At 40.2% G+C, this 19,478-nt stretch overlaps 1 protein-coding gene across 3 annotated transcripts; it reads right to left on the bottom strand.

The window, feature by feature from the left end:
* Positions 1–3,132: 3,132 nt before the first annotated feature.
* tlx2 (T cell leukemia homeobox 2) lies at positions 3,133–18,930 on the bottom strand. Of its 3 annotated transcripts, XM_023841906.2 has the most exons (5): positions 17,829–18,930; positions 9,732–9,923; positions 8,340–8,577; positions 5,389–5,569; positions 3,133–4,825 (listed from the first exon to the last, which is right to left on the bottom strand). In XM_023841906.2, the coding sequence occupies exons 1-5, from the start codon at positions 18,307–18,309 to the stop codon at positions 4,814–4,816; spliced, it is 1,104 nt and encodes a 367-aa protein (XP_023697674.1). In that variant the 5' UTR covers positions 18,310–18,930; the 3' UTR covers positions 3,133–4,813. The 3 variants fall into 3 exon arrangements, with proteins under 3 accessions (XP_023697674.1, XP_023697673.1, XP_023697675.1); XM_023841905.2 differs by having other exon boundaries at positions 3,133–5,569; XM_023841907.2 differs by lacking the exon at positions 9,732–9,923 and having other exon boundaries at positions 3,133–5,569.
* Between the last annotated feature and the right edge of the window lie 548 nt (positions 18,931–19,478).

The following is a 19,478-nucleotide window of genomic DNA, read 5'->3' as shown; positions in this document are numbered from 1 at the left end:
AAGAAATGTCCAGAGGTGCAGGCAGGCAGGCAGCGTGACGCTCTTACAGCTTTTATGTTCACCGCTGCTGCTTGCCTGCCTTCGGTGCGGGCAGGACCCGAGCCGCCACCTGTCAGCGGGCCGCCACGGGCCGTCAGCGTGAAGGGCGGCGGAGGAGCCGCTCCGCGACCGTCAGCAGGCGATGCGGTGATTCAATTCTGCCACTTGCAGTTGCATATCCAAAACTAAAGGATGGTGTTTAATTGTCCGACTTGGAAACGTTGTTAGGATAGTTATCAGTCTACAAACATTAAACAGTCAAGCCATATTGCGCTGTGTTAAGACCGGACAGAAGCGTTAATAGAGTTTAATGTAGGCCTACATAGGCTAGCGTGTATTCTGTGTTTTGGGTTGTTGCATTGTAAATGATTGGAGCTGATAATACAGTATTTAAACCTTGGTCATACTCACCAATGTCTAATTTGCCCTTAGTAAAATGACTATGCATATGTACTTTGATGTATGTCTATGTAAAATCTTTCAAGGATACATTGTACATTTAAAATATGTATTTTAAAAAAATACATTTGTATCATTCAATCATTGTTATTAATAACGTAGGTAAGAAAGAAATGTGCTCATAATAACCTTTAAAATGCCCCAATTTTATATCTCATATATACAGTGTGTGTGTGTGTGTTTGTGTGTGTATATATTCCTTTGCATCTGACTTATTTAAATAATTTGATTTATCCTCAGTTGCAATGCAAAGACTCAAACCATCCAAAACTGGAATATTACTGTGTAGAGCGGGTTGAGTAGGGCGACCATATTTTGCTTTGCAAAAAAGACAACACCAACATCAGGACTCAAAGAGCAGCGTCAAAGAAGCACAAATATGCACTCAGAAAGAATTCTGACTGTTGAAAACGATTGTCAGCAGGAAACAGTGACATTCCGTTCATTTCAGACATTTTTAGGTCCTAAAAAAGGTGATAAGTCGGGGAAAGAGGTGCGATTCTCTGTGCAGGATCTGTAGTCCTTGATGTCAGTACAGTATGTCTAAAGTCCAACCTTAGCAGATTGCTTTTGTCGGGGAAAGTCGGGGTTAAGCAACATTAGCATTGTAAATTCAACAGTACCTTTTGTTTAGCAAGTGGATCACACGTTTAATTTACGTTTGTACTTCCTGTGTGGTGGAATTTCTCTAGATAGGAATTTTTTTTTCTCTTTTTTTCCCTCTGAAGAATATGATTAAGGGACACCACCAAACAGATCTTAAAGCACCTGTAGCAAAGCACAAAGCACCGTTTTGTAAACAAGGCTAAGGAGGAATTCTGCTGAAACGGGCCGGGTCACGTCGGCACGGCGGCTGAGAGAGGCGGATGAGCGATGGCTGATAGCTGCTGGAGGAAATGGGGGCAGAGGTGGGCGTCTTCTGGAGCCCTGCCCGGCACTGAAAGGATCCCAGCCAGCCGCAACACCCCAGTCGATGGGGAAAAACACACTCCCTGAGCTGAGAGAGCTGTGCTGTTTACAAGAGCAATTCTTGGCTAGATGTTCAATATCCAGTGGCAAGAAGCCATGGATAATGCAAGCTGTTCAGAAGACCATGAATCTGAAGTATATCTGGAATTTTATATACAATTTGAAGGGAACTCAACTAACATGCAAAGACATATATTGAATAAATATAATTTTCAGAATATATATATTTTTTGTATTATGTTTTGAATACTGTGAATTCCTTAAACTCTGCAGTGTAATCAAAGACCAGATTTGTTTTAAAAACAAGAAGAAAAAAAAATCAAAAATTAAAGTTAGCTGTCTGTCCGATCTTCTCTGTTCATCTTCAAAACAGGTATATTGGTAATATTGATTTAGTTACCTTTTCAGAGTGTTTTATTAACCTTGTCTACCTGTGACCCCACTATGGCACACCCAGGATATAGATGGAAAAAACGTATTCTGGCTTCACAGCCCTCGTTTGATGAAGAAAACTCTCTGGTCTGCTGGTTTCAAGACAGCTGTGCTAGAGAGCGAGTGGTGAATGATTCAGACGGGCTTTTGCTAAGACGACTATCCAGTCGAGGAGCGGAGAGGAAATTAACGATCTTTGGGGGCTTTCAGAATCACGCAGTAAGGGTTAGCTTGTCATGTTTTTTTCCCCCCCTTTTTGGTTCATTGCCGGTAATACTTTATCATTTAAAATAATTATGTGATATATAACGAGGTAGATTAACCTTTACAAACATTGTAACTGCGCCCAGTATTATAATAGATCACTATCACACCCAGATGGTGGAGATTGATCACTTCTGTCCAGTATGCCACTCTGAGTCACTCTGTGGCCGAGCAGTTCTGAATAAGTGTGACGGGTGGCAGAAACCTCTCCCCGGCCACCAGTCCACCACCTTCCCTGTATGTCTCCCGCTGAAATCATTCCTCGGTCTGTAAGCCATTTAGAAGCTGTCAGGGTTTTAAGATAGATTGATGGTTCACTTCCATATGCAGCCATATGTCACAATATGGATTCTGTTACAACCGTTACCTTGCAGATACTGAACTTCTGTCTTTCCACCAAATGCATTAATCAATACAATTTTTTTTTTGCTCACAGCAACTATAATTTATCTGAAGCACTTTTAATAACTTGTAGCCATGGAAACTCCAAATAGATAGAACGAGGGTTATACTTATAAAGAGGAAACAAGGAAATGACTTTGATTCATGCCTCATATCCCATAGCAAAGACTACAGGAAGGAAGGAATGAGAAAATGGATTTTAATCCTGTGTGTGCTGCAGATTTTAAGCTGCAATGTTCAGCCCTAACCAATCCTCTTTTTGCTTGTTTAATGTTATTATGATGTTTTTTTTTGTGGTTATTTATTCTATGCTTGTGTATTGGCATTATGGCAGAAGTGCCAGGACAGACTGTAACTCATTTATGTGTTAGCTCTGATTTCACGTTTTTTCAAGAAAATAACAATCAGCTCTTTTGCTCAGTGTCCTGTTTGCACCAAAATTCCAAGGGTGTCTCAGTCGTAAACAGCAAACCTTGAAATATAAACCTGTGGTTTTGTTCAGAAACCAGTTCAGGACATTTGTGTACCACAATCCTACCAATGTGCTACCTTAAAACCACAAGAAAGCACAGGAGAACCAATCTCCTTTATTTATAAATCATAAAATATGGCAGGTCTGTTCTTCTGAGTATGATACAATGATCGTTGAGAACAGCAGACTTGCAATGAGGTTATAGTCAACATAAAATGATCCAGTGGAACATAATATAAACTTAAAAATACAAAAACAATAATCAAAAATTAAAATTAATTAGTAAGGCATGCTAATGTGATGAGAGATTTCAAAGTCCATATATTAATCTTTATTTAAAAGTGAATAAATATTTTCCTTTTTATATGCGGAAGTTCTAGGTAAGTGAAAATGCAAAAACATGAGTTGTAAAACATGATAGACAGTTCTTTTGGTAGTCAACTGAAAGTATAAAATGTCCATTTTTTCCCCCAGATTTCAATAGTCTATTGAACATCGAAGGGCTTTGAGTAAGGGCTGGATATCACAAAAAGAAAATGTTCGACTAATTTGCACAAGATATTTAATCACTGTGTTTGCGTTAGAAAATACATGTTACCGATATGGAAGTATGTGAGAGTCGGAAGGAGACCATCCCTCCGAGAGCAAATGGGGGCCTTTACAAGGAGAAAGGGCTCCTGATTGGCTGGCCCAGTGGTTTTCAGACCCACGACAGGCTGAGCTAAACCGTCGCACTTCCTACCGACGTCTGCCATGCGTCGCTGATTAGTGCTGATGAGCGTGAAGCCTCATTTCGTTGCTTGAAAGCTTCTGCACGCACTGCTGATGAACAAGCACAGCATGCCCTTCACTCCCCCCCGGAGAGATTAGCCCAGATAGAGATGTTTTCCGACATTCAGCTATGGCGTTTCTGTTATGACTAACCGTGATGGCCCTTACGTTAAGCTGGGACAATAAGGTGTTTACGCTCTCTAACGTGTGGCACCGGGAAACTCCTCTTTGTAAACAACATCATGGCCCCTGCTTCCCTTCCCATCGAGCTCCTGCAGCTTACGGAGTAGTACAGCTAGTCACCATGGTGATGTAGAGTGGTACGAGTCTTCAGGAACTACGTTTTTTTTGTTTTGTTTTAACGAATCCCTGTTGTCATATCGGCTGGCCCAAATGGGTCAAGACATCAATGCGACTTTCCGATAAGGGTCCAATCTTCCTCGATAACTTTGTGTTTGTATATAAGGAGACGTACAGAGTGTTTTACACAAACAAGACTGCAGTGTTTTTTTTAAAACTGTTGCATCAGCTTACGACAGTGTGTGGGGGGGTAGGAAACACCTATAATATCTTTCTTCTGGGGGAACCACAAAGAAATAAGAAAGTGGATACAATAAGGCTTTGATAGGATCTCAAAGTTTTGTATATATAAAAAAAACCTTAGATGGTTTGTCACGGTGAATCTGACGTGATTCTGTAGAAAAAGCCAATGTCTGTAAACCACACAAAGGTTTCAGAGATGACCGCGTCCGGACAGCCATTGACTTTACTGGCAGTTCCAAGCTCACACAAAATAATATCATGCATTGTACACGCCTCCAAAAAAAAAATGACAAAAGTAACAAAACTAATGCTGAAGGAAACAAACAAACACTTTGCAGTGGGCCAAAGTTAGTATTTCAGTCTTCTGGCAAGTGTTGACTGACAGGGAGGCGGGCCTCGGTGACGGGCATCTATCGGACGTGTCAAATTTCCCTGGTGACGAGGACAAAGCTGCTCCCTCGTCTAGACAGACCGCTGAAGGAAAAGTGAAAATGTCGAGTCAAGGTCATGTGTCAATACAGTCGGCAGATTCAGGTGTGGAAAATCACGTCGGTGTAAATGCAGAGCTTCCACTAGGAGACTTTCTCTACTACGTCCACTTTAATGGAACCCGACACGACACAAAATCTCACGTCCAGACCCGCCACACACGTTACAAAACGAAAAAAAAAGAACAGGCATTGCAGGGAATACACAAAGGATTAAATGGGAACGTGTCGTCCATCTATAAACGTCAGCACCTCTTTTTAACCCTAATGCGGCAGAATAACCCCCCGAATGAACATGTGACACGTGGCGTTGTGTTAGCTCCAGTCCAGTTACGTCTCTGAAGCGGTGGGAAAACGACGCGATGAGAATGGGACCCCCGTCCAAAACACGTCGTCACATGGGCCTCTCCTGTGTGCGCCAGTGAGCGTTCGCTTCGGACGCCCTACCGCTTCTGCCAAAAAAAGACACCCCCCCCCTCACTTGGTATGTCCCCCTCCCTGCTGCCGCCTGGGTTAAACCACCGACGCGACAGAGGTGACGGAGGTCACCTTGTTGTCTTCAGCCCAGGGCTGTAGGTTCTGCAGGGCGTAGAGTGATGAGTTGTGCAGGCACAGAGGGTCCTGCTGCAGGGGCTGGCTCAAGGTTTTCTGGAATGCTTCTTGCTGGAGCTGTAGCATCAGCCGGTTAGCTTGCTGCCTCTCTGCCTCCCGTTCTTCTGCTGTCTGCCTCCTAGTGGTGGGAGGGGGAACAACAACAACAAAAAATCATTTTTGTTGTTTCCTCTTTCTGTCCTGTATGCAGAACGTCTTAAAAAAAAACACCTTGTTTTAATGATGTAAAGAAATTCCAGTTATAAATCACAATACACTGTGCATGATATAGATATCACCTCTGGTTTTTTCCCAGACATTTCCCATTACGGCACATGTTGTACTTGTACTTCTGCAGTTTTAAAGAGATGGAACAGAAAACCTAAGCAAAAAACTGAACGCAAACCTAAAAACAAGTCATGTATTTTAAATGGAAAAAAAGTGTAAAAAATACAAAGGCAGGTTAAAAAAATATTCACAGCTTATGACACAATTATATATAACAGATTTATATTATAACGGATATATATTACGTATTTAAACTTGCTTTGATCGTAAACAAATCCTGGAACAGTTGAATTTCATGTAGAATTTACTGAATGTACTGACAATGTGAAATATGAAAACTTCTCCTGCTATGCGTGATTTGTGTCCTACACCAAAAGTCTTTCACCTTAAGTTACTTAGTTATTTAATAACTGTCAATTCCTTTTCAATCTGAATTCCGAATGGCATTATTCAGAGGACGTTTTAAATACATACAATGTAACATTTTATCAGAATGCCCAGCTACTTTGGGATCAAAACAAACAAAACAGCAGATATTCCTACATGTGGACAAAAAAAAAAAAACGGAAGCATGTGGTCAGACATTTAAGCCTGATACCCGCCTTCATCGAAGAAAACAAACAAAAACAAGCCTTTTCCGTGCAGAGCCTTGCTTGTGAATCCGATGGAATAAAAGCCTCATTATAATTCAATTGTCTGTCCCTTTATTTTAAAAGGATGGCCCACTGAGTGTATTAGGGTTATGTTTCTTTGGTGATCAGTGTGTTCCATTATTCAAACCCCTGCATCAGTATTGCTTTGGACAGCAAGGCCAAGGAAACCTTTTAAGAGCTGGAACATTTTTCGCTGGGTCAAGATTTTTTTTATATATATTAAAAAAAAGCCAAGCAAACAATATTATTGTTTCATGACCATTAGGCCCTCAGTGAATTTTTAAGGGGGATAATCTAATCTTGCTCTTGTCTCTGTAAGCAGTATTTGGGATCTCAGCAACTAAAACCTCCCCAGCAGTGGGACTGAGCAACCGAGATTCTGCACATCTTGACTAATAACCCAATAATTATTATAAGTGTATTACTTGGTTATTGTTATCTATTATACATTTGTAATTAACAGAACGATTGATTTTGATTAAAATCACATCAAAATATAATGAATGTGCACAAGGTTTTTTTTGGCCCTGATTCACTGCAATTGCTGCATATTTATTTGTTTGTTTGCTTGTTTGTTTTTGTTTGTTTGTTTGCTGGGTTCATTTTGTTGTTCATGGCTTGATGAGTTCACTGTTCAGAGAAGCCTTTCTGCACCCTCCTGCAGTACTGGGCTGTTATTTTCGCACTTGTGGCCTCTCTGTTAGCTTAAATGAATCTGGTCATTCTCCTTGCCCTCCCTCATTAATAATTGGTTTTTGTCCACAGAAATGCCACTGAAACTTAAACAAAAAAAAAACGAATGTAAGCTTAAAAACAAGTCATGCAGTTTAAATAGAAAAAAAAACATATAAATAGCAGGGCTGGTTAAAAAAACAAGAATCTTCAAAGCCGATGACACCGATGACACATAAATATCATAGATTTATTCTTGTTTTGATTATAAACAGATCCTGGAGGATTGGTATTAATGCAGCAGCTAAACAAGCTGGCTTTGAAAAACAAAAAACCTACAGTGCTATGCATGACTTGTGTCATACACCAAAAACAACTGACTGTATTTTGTTCATCACGCATTCTCTGCAAACTCTAGACAGCATGATGTGTGAAAATCGAAGGAGGGCGACTCTTTCTGTGCTGCTGGAACCACCGTGTCTGGCAGCAACAACAATACCACGTTCAAAATCACTTAGATCAAGTGTCCTGGCTGTTCTAATACGTAGCTGGATGGTAACGGAACCTCTTGAGCCTTTGCAGCTGTCTGAAGGACCAGGCTATTAGCATTAGCGAGTAGGTGTTTATAGTAAACTGAATGTATATATACGGTATATTGATATTAATGATGAAACAATACCTTTTTATCGTAAAATGATTGAAACGTTATACTATTACCACTGTTTTGAATCCACAGAGTATTCAATAATGATTGCAGCACATATTTTAATTATCGTTAAAAACTAATCAACATGGAATTCTATAAACTATTTAGCAATTCACATAAAATTATCTCATTTCATACAAGCTCCTTAGATGGGAGAGCGTGTTGTAGCTGGTCGAAACCCTGAATGAAGTCGGCGAACAGGAGCTGCATCTAAATGTGCTGCAAAAAGCCTCGATAACGATCAGATACGGGAGCCGCTTACGTCTCTGATACCTAAAAGCTTTTAAAGGCATTCGGCATCATGCATGGTCAGCTTTAAACCCGACGCAATACGCTGAATTGCAACCCAGTACCAAACTGCTCCTCAATTAAAGCCGCCACGTTTACATCTACGTATCACATGGAAACAGGCCGGGAATCGCTGAGATTCGTGCCATCAGGCAGACACTACGAACGGCCCTTGTCACCTTTAACCTCAATATTCTTCATTCATTAGCCCCAAAAAGAGATCAAATACAAATAATCCTCTTTTATTGACATATAAAAAATTCTGATTCTGTTATCTGGCCGTTGAGAGGACGCACACCTACCGCCATTTTGTCCTCCTGTTCTGGAACCAGGTCTTCACCTGGGCGTCGGTCATCTTGAGAGCCTTGGCCAGTGTGGCACGCTCCGCCGATGCCAGGTACTTCTGCCGGTGGAACCGCTTCTCCAGCTCACAGATCTGCACGCGGCTGAAGGAGGTGCGAGGCTTTTTCCTCTTGGGGGGCGTCCGGTTCTGATAGGGGTGGCCGATCCTTCGGGTCACGGAGAATGGCGAGAGGGCCGCTGTCGGGAGGAGGAGGAGGAACAGGGTTAAACACTCGGTGTCGGCCTGTCGGGTGACCCGCCGGCGTTCTGCAAAAGAAAACATTCCCCATGATCATTAATTTTGGACATTTTTTTGAACGTGAACATTTCTGCTTTGTTTAAAGCATGATACGCAAATTAAGTTAGGTAGCTAAAAAGTGTAGTCAAGAAAACCACGGCAAATCAAAGCCTCTAAGGATGTTGTTATATATTTCTGTAACATATCAACAGTTTTCATAGTTTCTGATATTTTGATAAATCTCATGTCTCCCTTCAATTACAACAGCATGAGACATACTAAAACAATTCTCAAAAAGTATAGTTATGAATGTAGTAAACAATAATGTAAATTACTGAAGTTCTAAATTTCCTGGCATAAATCAATAGACATTACAAAACTCTAATGCCATTGCCCATTATGGGAATCCACTGGACTTTTATTAAATTATCCGCTTTTTATGATTCTTTCTATTAGCTATTTAAAAATTCCATGAAAACTGCTGTCTGGTCACATCGATTCAAAAGTGTGGGATTGACCTCGTGTTACACAGCAAGAGGAGTGGAAACATTGTATTGTTATGTACAATGTGTGTATCTACGGCACACACTGACATAACTGAAGAACACTTGTCCCGCAGGTTGACATTTAATAACATGGCTATTCCCACAGCTCTGACTCACGCATATATTCAATCTTGCCTGATTCCGTTGTTTATTTGATCATTGAAAACAAATCACCATTTCTTCGACTCATAACTCTACAGTAAAAACAACGACAGTAAATAGCTACAGCTGCTGGATTACATCCCCCATCCACTGCACATTTTGTTTTGTTTAACAAAAAAAAAAAATCCCTGGTGTTGTTGGTAACAATGTTCCTGACGAGGCCGTGCTACACTCATAGCTACGCTGTAACGTCGTTTGAAACTGAGGCGACGTCAATCCACGCTTGATATGACAAGGTTATTCATACACTGGCAAGTAGCATCAGGCTGCCAGCTTGTTTTAAATAACTTTCCCTGGATTGGACACTGAAGTGATGTGTGAAAAAGGAAAGATTATGCAGTTATAACGTTCCTCTGGTGGGGGCTTTAAGGGTTACTGCCACCCCCGGTCCTCTGGGGTCAACTCACCTGGGCAAACGCCCTTGAGAAAGGGGTAGTCCAGGAGCGGGCTAGCATCCCGCAGCACGGCCAGATCGGGGTAATACTGTTTGGCTAAAGCTTCCACAGAGCCCCAGGTAGAGGCTCTGCTGATCTCGCCCTCGGGCTCAGGGTGGAGGCTCCCTCCTGGGCCTCCTGCTTGTCCGTCCACTGCCTGCTCCGCTGAAGAACGACAGAGGGAGAGACGGTCAGGGTCCCGGTCCCAGGGGTGCCGGGGGGGTCAGGGGGGAGTCGCCACCCGGGTAGAGTGTGTCATCTAGGGGAACTTTGGAAAAAGCTACTCATGCGTTTTATTTGTATTTTTTTTTGTTTGTTTATGTAATTCTTAATGCAATGCCAGAAACTATATAAGATCCGGAAAATATAGCTAATTTATTTTACTGTAATTAAAAAGCCTCTTATAAATACACGTTCAAACACATAAATCAGAAGTGAAATATCTGATAATATACTAGCTGCTTGTATCAACAATGTAGCCTGATGAGGTCCTAAAGAAGTCATTCAAATCAGGCCTTTGGGCAGGGCACCTAATTTTTAAAGTGGTATTTTACTCTGTCAAAAGGCACATTAGAGATGATAATTTTTTAATATTGTGAGTCATTGTGCTTGAGGGCACCTGACATTTTCAAAGCTGTTTTGAACAGGCCCTCTGAAACATTAACTGGAAGCTTTGAAGTGTCTCTGAATGCGCTTATCCATTGTACACCGGTCGCTATCTCTGGGAACCAAAACAATGGGGAAGATGTGCATTTTACAGTGCTCCTGGTAGGCGACATCATTGCGGGGGCTGCTGTTTTTCTTTTTTTCTGTTTTGGTTGCCGAGGAGACCACCACGGACCTCTAAGCGCATCTGCGGTGGGCACCATAAGCAATGAGGCAATATGCTGACAGATTAACAGGCTGCACTCAGCCCGGGCCATCAACGTCAACGCCGCCAAAGACACTTCAGGGGTTGATGGGAAATAAACCGCTTCTTTCCGCCTAAATGACATTGTTACAATGTCCACCGAGATGCCACAGCATTAATCTCTTGTGGCCCATGTTAAAATGAGATGTCTAATTAAACTAATTAAGGAGAAATATACCCAGAATCATTGTGTGTTACATTTCCTAAAACAAAAAATGCCTATAATTTCTTCGACAAAAAAACGGGAGTAATTTTAAACCTCAGTATTGTATAACAATTCAACAAACATACCCCGTGTAAAGCTTATAAACAAACGCTGTGTAATCTGAAGACTCAATATCACACCTTTAAGGTCAACAACATTCTTCCTAGAGTTTCTTTAATAAACTGACCATGCCACATAAGTATATTAATTTACAAGCTGTAATTTAGGAAGAGAAACCTTGCCTATGGATGGATTTCTCGCTCCCTGGACAGATCATGCAGCATTAGATGTTGGTTTTAACACTACCTGGTAAAACTGAGAAAAAAACTACTCTATTTATACACCTTTTTAAGATTATTTCATCAAAAGCCTGTCGTAATCGATGAAACGTGTCCCGCATGCAGTAGTCAGGACACAGAATGCAATCCTGTAGATAAATCCCACCCTAATATCCCACTAACCTCGGCCCAAGCGCTCGTTAGCACTGCCCAAATGTGTTAGACAAGAAATAAAGCTCCTCTATCTGAATTGTGTCGCCAGAACCGGCGATTCGTGTGAGTAATAAAATTTAGCATAAAAAAATATATAAACGCTGGCACTGAGAAATTGCAGGCTGTAACAAGATCATTGCTACTTAATAACACCTTCTGTGACACCGACTCTCCCCACTGTGAATATTACCTTTGCGACAATCCAATAAATATAACTGTGAAAGATTCAAAAGATAATATTGAAATCTACCAGCGACATCTGTTCCTATTTATTACACCTCCTGGAAAACAGTTTAATGCTGCCATCGTATATCCTTCTCTGCAGTGACTACGGGGGCTGGAGCACAAAAATAAAATAAAATAAAATAATAATAATCCACTTCTTGGGAAAATAAACAGCCTCTCTGCCAGACAATAATCCAGCTCCCATTTTCCAGAAGCCAGACACAATTGCCTTTCACTAAAATCAGTGTCACTGTCCTATTAGAAACCTAGCTTATATCAATCCACGTTTACTTGAGTGGTGGGGGGGGGGGGGGGGGGGCAGAGGCATTATTGTCAGACTCCCCAGTATTCCCAGAAATGCAACATTTTATGCCAGCTAAGAGCCTGCGTGTAAAGTAATATCACCACCTGGCGTGTTAGATGGCTGTCCCACGGCAATGTGTCTGCCATTACACGGACAACGTGGGCATTTTCAGCCAAACTGCAGCGTGTGGAGGCCCACCTGGGCTCCATGACCCTGCAGGCTGCTCACTAGTCCTCCGGGCCGCCTTGCAGAGCACCGAGGTCCTCCAGACTCAGAAAGCAGAGCGGGGAGACCCTGTTAGTACCATTACCACTAATAACAAAGGAAGATGGCCTACTCGTCTTTAATTCCCTGCACCGGGAGGGATATTTCCAATATTGCTTTTGCAGTGAGTGCTGCAGTGTTCCACACAGTAATGCCGACAAGCACGCTTTACACAGGCCTTAGACTAAGTCCTTAAGCGATATAAACCGTACGAAGTGCCTTGTTTAAATAAACTGACCTGTAATTGCTATTGATTTCCCCAAAAACTTCACTCAAAAAATAGCATAAGACACAGATCTACTTGGTCAAAAGCTAACTGTATATGTAAGCATTGATCATCGTCACATTTAGTTACCAGCTAAGGCTTTTTTCCTTAATGTATAACAGGGCGAATTCTATTTCCGAATGCTTACGGCATTAAGTCTTTCTGGAAAAGCATAGAGTTAGACCTATTGAATGCATCGATATTAATCCCACCCGGAAAAAAAATCTTTGAAAGCTTGTACGCATTAGCGAATTTCAATTATGCATTATTATATATGATGCATTTAACGAATGCTACTGACAAATCCATGACTTAGGAAATATTTAGACATTATTACAGCGTTTAGGGGGGCGAATAACCGAATAAGTCTTGCCGTTTGTCTTTAACATGTTTATATGACAACAATAGTCTTGCAATTTAATTTCCATGAGAACTGGATTTATGTTCGGATGTAAGCGAGGTAAAAGGCCTACATCGCTTCTTGTATGCGTGGCCATAATTTCAGTTTTATTCATGCTGGACTAGGAAATATGAAATGTAATATTTAACGGATAATAAAACATTCGGGAAGAAGCTTTTTCTCTTTTTTTCCCAGCCGTCCGTAATATTACTTTAAAGATTATTTCTTTTTTGGCTTGGAAAGTTTGATGTATGCTGCTCTGTGATTTTATTTAGGCGATTTTTAAATCGTTTGGTCAAGCAGAGTTTATAGAACGGAAATGGATGTGAGCCGTGGGCTTTAAAATGGCCTACAAGATGCAGATACTGAATAATCACTGAAATTATCCAGATAATTGCTGGATGTATTATTGTTCTGCGCTGGGGCGGTGATCGACAAAAGCGGTGCGCTTTGCAGCATGTCGCCTAATTCTGATTGTTCCGTTGTTCGCTTGGTAAAGTGCAGTATTTCATTAGTGCCGCAATATACTACAGATTATAGATATCATAGCATATATGTAGAATAGCTGTGTTTCTGTCTGTCTGCCTAAATCCGTCGCCTACATTATTTTTACGCCTTTATGGATTTTGGGCTACTGTTCTGTTTTTTCATTTAGTGTGTTTTTCTAACAATAGAAATGTACGAAGAAGGCCTACTTACCTGTAATGTGGCCTCATTTACCGGGCTTACGGCACTGTTGCTATTGCAGATCTATCTGCATTATCGTGCCGATTCTAATTCAAATCAAATTAATCGTGTTATCTATTTACTGAAAATCTAATCCAATTCATTAGCCAATACTAACAACCGTCTTTATCCCGTATAGACTGAGAAGTCGAACTTACCATTTTAACATGAGACAAGCTTTAATAAATTACCTAAGAAGCAGAAACTTGCAAGCTGTCCAAATGGCTAAGAAAAGCAGGTGTACGGTTTCCGCACTAAAAGATGTTCAAATACCTTTGTCCTATCACATCCGTTAATCCCTATCCGTGATTTTATCCGTGCTGTGACATTTGCGGTAAATTTCAGAACAGCAATCTAATATGTAAGGGGAGCCCATTTGAAGGAGATGTTTTTTTCCTCTTTACTCGATGCTTTTCGGAGCTGTGCGTTTGTTTTACATTGTGTCCGTGCCAGAACAATTTTGATGTTTAGTTAATTGTGACAGAATGAATTTGGAATAGTTTACACTTAATTCTCCACTATTTAAAGTAGCTGTACTGCTCAAAATTCCCATCTTCTTTTAATTAATATGTAATATGTGTTCATTTTCCCCGCCACACTGACCAGGATAATTAGCTGAAATATGGATGGATGGATGAATGGATGGAATGATATCAATATTCGATTTACATTAAGCGGCTGAAACATCTCACGATGTTAGAAAACGCACATCCTCCAAGCTTTTCGTTACTATACAAATCATGAGCATAAAGTCTTTAGTGTTTGTATAATACAGTTACGCTAGTGCACCATACCGCGGATATCTATTACCGATGCTATTTCAGCGGCTCATTTATGATAAACGTATGGCCCTTTGTGGCTATGAATATACTTCATAAGTATATTTACATGAGAGCTTTTTCAGCTGACATATCAATCCCTTCTATCAATAATTAATGAGAACCCTAGTTTTCTGAATATTAAACGAGAAGAAATCCATACTGTTCCCAGTTTTTACCTCTGTAAATATGTGTGACGTCAGTTTAGAGTCTTACTCATATTGCATAGACCGGAGTGAATTTAAGATCATTCATAAGGTGAGAGCAGAAAGAATCTCAATGACTGCAATGGTTTCCCTCTGACGGATGTCTCCATGAACTAATTATGACTTTTTATTGATTTTCTGTTTTTAATTGAGAATTATGATAGATTATTAAGATTACGGTTTCAGTACAATAAACTACAGCTCCAAGTGGGGTTTTAACTTGCATTTTATTATTATTATTATTATTATTATTATTATTATTATTTTACAAACAGAACACTTGTGTAATTTATCATTTTAAGACAGTTTATAATATTCATTTATATTGGGCAAACTTACGATGCAGGGAGAAAAACCATTAAGGAAATGATTACTATGTATTGTGTAAGAGGCATAACGGATAACACTATAGTGTTCATTTTATTTTATTGAAATACTGTGTATTCATTGTTGTTGCTGCTGCCGTTGTTTGTGCCATAATTATTCATGATTATAGGCTATTTGCGTTTAAGTAATGATGGTTACAGGTAAAAATGTATCTTTGAATTTAAATAATTATGTATATAAAACTACAACTATTAACAAACGTAATTTATTAATGAAAATAATTTATCAAATGAATCCTTCCTAATACTCTTTGGATTTACAGAATATACATTTAATAACCTAGAATATGATCAATCTTGTCATTCAAACGGCAATTAAAATCTCATTAATGAAACTTTAAAATTGATCCTATTCAGAGAAACATCGGTTCAGTATGGCCACACTAAGCACTGGGAGAGCTGCATAACGCACACAAACGTGGGACTCGTCACTGATACCGAACCGATTAATTTGCCCATTCAGAACGCACAGTGGAATGGCCCATTAGAAAACGCAAACCAGGCTGCACTCTGTACTGCGCTAAGAACATTTCCGGCACTGCACCTTTTAGGCAGAGGGAGTACCTGAAAGTCTGCTCACCACCCTGGGAATTCATTTGCACGTTTTTAAAGAGGATCGCACGAATAAGTCACCATCTGCAACTGAATTTGGATGAGACTTAAGCTGGTGACTGGTTATGCCGACAGTATGTGTCCCAGGGCCCAGATTAGATCAGAACCTCGCCTCACTACACAGTAACGCACACCAAAGTCCTTTTTAATTTTGCTACAGACTGCATGTTTGACATCTGAGCGCTGGTGTACGGCGAGGCAGGGGTCTCTGCTCGCTCCCCAAGGCTCGTACCTCGATGACTGGCCTTTCCCAGGTCAGTAGCAACAGAAGAAAGGCGAATGTCTGCGCAGCCATAACAAGATCAGCAGCCAAAACGGACAACCTCACACTATACAGGAAAAGAAACAGTATCTTTAAAATAATAATAATAATAATAATAATAATAATAATAATAATAATAATAATAATAATAATAATAATAATGTGCCATATAGCCTAACTAGTAAAATAAGAAATATTAAATATACTAAGAACAATCTGAATATATGACCCCTAAGAGGGTCTAGTACTATGCTATTATTATTATTATTATTATTGTTGTTGTTGTTGTTGTTGTTGTTGTCCAATAAATCAGTGGGCGTTCATACATCTTTTATTTAAAAAAGAAAAAAGTACTCCAGATTATTTGGACCGTTCTGACAAAGGTTAATACTGGAAACGCAAAATTAAACACTTGTGGCTCGGTCAAGGCAAAGAAATCCGGCGCAACGGAAAACGAATTCGATTCGCTGCGCTGTTAAAATAAAATAAAATAAAAAAATAACAATAAAAACAGTTGCACTTAACAGACGCTTCTTCGCGAAAGCAATTTAATGTCCAAATTAATACCCAAAGCAATTTAATATCCAAAGCTTGCCTACTACCTTCAATCTTAATAGAGCAATTAGTTTATATCAGATGTTAAAATTGAACTGTAGCCCAGAAGTGTGACGGTAATTATTTTCTGAAGCTGAACTGTCGAAATGACACGTGTTCATAAAATCATGAATAATATGAAAACCACCACAACTACTATTAACTATTGTTGTTGTTATACTATCAGTTTTAATAAATGAAGTAGCATTGTTTTGTTCATTAACTGGGCCTAAGATGAGACAAACAGTGTTTGAATAAAAGGCACCATTGTGTGTGTGTGTCTGTTGTCAGTTGAGCTCTTTTAAAATGTGTGTTAACTGAATTAAAATGTCCATTTGACAGCTTGCACGACATTAATAGCAATACTGCCTCTTACCTATAACATTAAAGGCGTTTTGTGCAATATAAGACCTACAAGGGAAACCTTTGCACTGGATTCTGTATAAATTCGTGTTTGGCTCTTTCATAAGCCCATGTTCACGACCCGTATCATGGAGAAGAAAAAAAATCAAATGTGCAATTATTTAAATACCAAAATAGCAACAAAAACATTTTTTTTGCATCGGCAGTTTATTTTGAATGATGGTATTAAATAAAAAAACATGGACAGTCGTCTAGAGAAAATAAAATATAGGACCAACTAATACTTTTTCGTGTTAACAACCTTGCAAACATAAAAAAAAACTAAACACAGACGCAGTTTGTTAAAAACGTCAACATCTACGCTATTCTTTGTAAATAACTAGCCTAATACGATTCGTTTGAACCTAATAACTGATCGTTCTGAAATAATGAAATGTTAACTTGGATCGAAATTTTGTCGACGACGGCACAATAACTGCACGTGCCACGAATGCGAGGCGTCATTAATTTTTTTTCCCCTAAAAAATAGATTTCAAAGCGTTTTTTTGCATAGAAAATGCAGTTGACAACAAACACGTCTATCGATGCTGGAAAAAAATGGCTTGCTGTCTTGTTAGAATGAGGAATCCGAGTTGTACACTCCTGATTTAATCTAGAGCGCTTCCTCGCAGCCCTATCTGCTATGTCATAAGCGGTAAACATTTTGATTCATAAGGCGTCGCTGTTTATTTAAAATGTACTTACAAGGGAAGAATCTCTGAAAGGTGGCTTTTAAATGCGGGATAAAGGGCTACTTATTAATCAGTTTGTATAATATTTTGGCTTTAGGCTAAATAACCATTTAAAATTCACTTTATTTGAAATGAAGCTAGCAGTGAGATAATCGGGACAATTAAATTTGCGCAGTCAAATTAGAGCGGGAATTGCACGCTACTTATGTAACTGATAATTGTTGCCACTGAAATCTGGAACGTGATTGTAAGCGATGCTCCTTAATCACCGTTTCTTTCCCAAATCTATAAATATGAAACCTTCTTACCCGTCAGCCTGTCTTTTGCGAATCTCCTACTGCTCTCCATCCACGGAAACGTAAAGTTCGCCACGTTCCCCATGCTGGGAACAGTGGGCACCGTGGGCATGCCCGCCGAGATGCCCGCTGGATGTGTCGCGGGAGACGGATGGGGCGTCGGCGGCATCGGTCTGTGGGCCGGAACCCGAATTACGCCACCAGAATTCCCCGAGTTCACGTTGACGTTCATGTTCATGCTTACGTTCATGTTCATGTTCACATTGTAGGAGCCCGCAAGTCCGGCTGCCATGGAGCAGGCGGGGTTGTACACGCTGTTGTAGCCGTTGGCATAGACATTGGAGGCCAGCTGATAGTCTGCTTCGCTGGTTCGATTCGGCAGCATACAGCTACTGGGCTGCTCCGTATTGTTCAGAATTTGATCTATTCCAAAACTAATGGGTTCGTGCTGTTGATGCGTCTGGTTCGCTTCTTCTATCCCAGTATGTTCCATTGTTTGTTTGCTTGTTATTTGCCTTTCTGTTACCTCCTTAGGGTTACAGTAAACAGGTGTTTACTCGGTGCGCTGCACAGGTCGGACAATTTAAAAAAAAAAAAAAAACCCACAAACTAATGAGCTGGAAATGGTGAACGGCCCACCTGTGTCCATGCGATGTCCCGAAAACGATGCGATTCTGCCGAGGCACGGTAATTAATCCATCGCGGTGAGGTCTCGAACTGGGGCCCTGGAATAGCAATATCCATTATCTATATGCATTGCTGAAGACGAGACTGGTCACGCACTTCTGGAAAAAAAACAACACAATAACTGGCAACACGCGATTAAAGAACGCTTTTAAAAACCAAAATCTGAAACTGAGGAGTTGCCAAGTTGACGTGAAAATATCTTGCCAAATGCAGCCGTATTTTCTACTATTTCCGCGCTACAGAGGAAAAGGACGGCATTTGTTGTGCGACTCCATGAAAATCATGCGATAATACGAAATAAAACAGTTAGCCTATATCGGTTATAAGCATGTATATATTAATTTTTGAAAGCTGGGATTGCTTTGCTTTAGCGCTTGTCGGAGTGATTTTGCGCAGGTGAGACTCTCCCGCTGCCAAAACCCCGGGGTTCACCCATTCATTGGCTATTGAATTTCCAGAGAGGCAGGGTCTCTTAATTCGCTCTCACTTCTTAAAGACACAGTTCTCCTTTCCCCTCTCTCTTTGATTTTTAAATTTTACAAGCGATTTTTTTTGCAAAGCTGTCATCAAATAGATGAACTGTCACCCAAGAATGAAATGATCTCCTTTTTATTTGCATACCCATGTCGCGCACGGAGTTTTTTTTAGACACATGTGTTCTCTCGCCCATAGGCCTAAATAATTACTAAATAACGTAAACGCATAAACGTTAGCGCTTAATAAACGTGTCTTTGTATGAAAAGGCTGTAACCGTGAATTGATGCAGCTGCATTTTAATATGACCACTCACTCATGATTTATCTCGTGATGACAAAAAAGGAATTACCTTTATCGTTTCATTTTATATCACGTAGCGGTATAAACATGTATGAAAATGTCATTATTTCGTGCGACACGTTGAAACACGCAATATAGCGTCATGGACGCCATGAAAAATGCTTGAATGTGATTCTCAGCGTTGACTAAAGCTGTGAT

This window comes from Paramormyrops kingsleyae, chromosome 12, assembly GCF_048594095.1.
Source record: "Paramormyrops kingsleyae isolate MSU_618 chromosome 12, PKINGS_0.4, whole genome shotgun sequence".
Lineage (NCBI taxonomy): Eukaryota > Metazoa > Chordata > Actinopteri > Osteoglossiformes > Mormyridae > Paramormyrops > Paramormyrops kingsleyae.
This window is presented reverse-complemented; position numbering and strand designations above follow the sequence as displayed.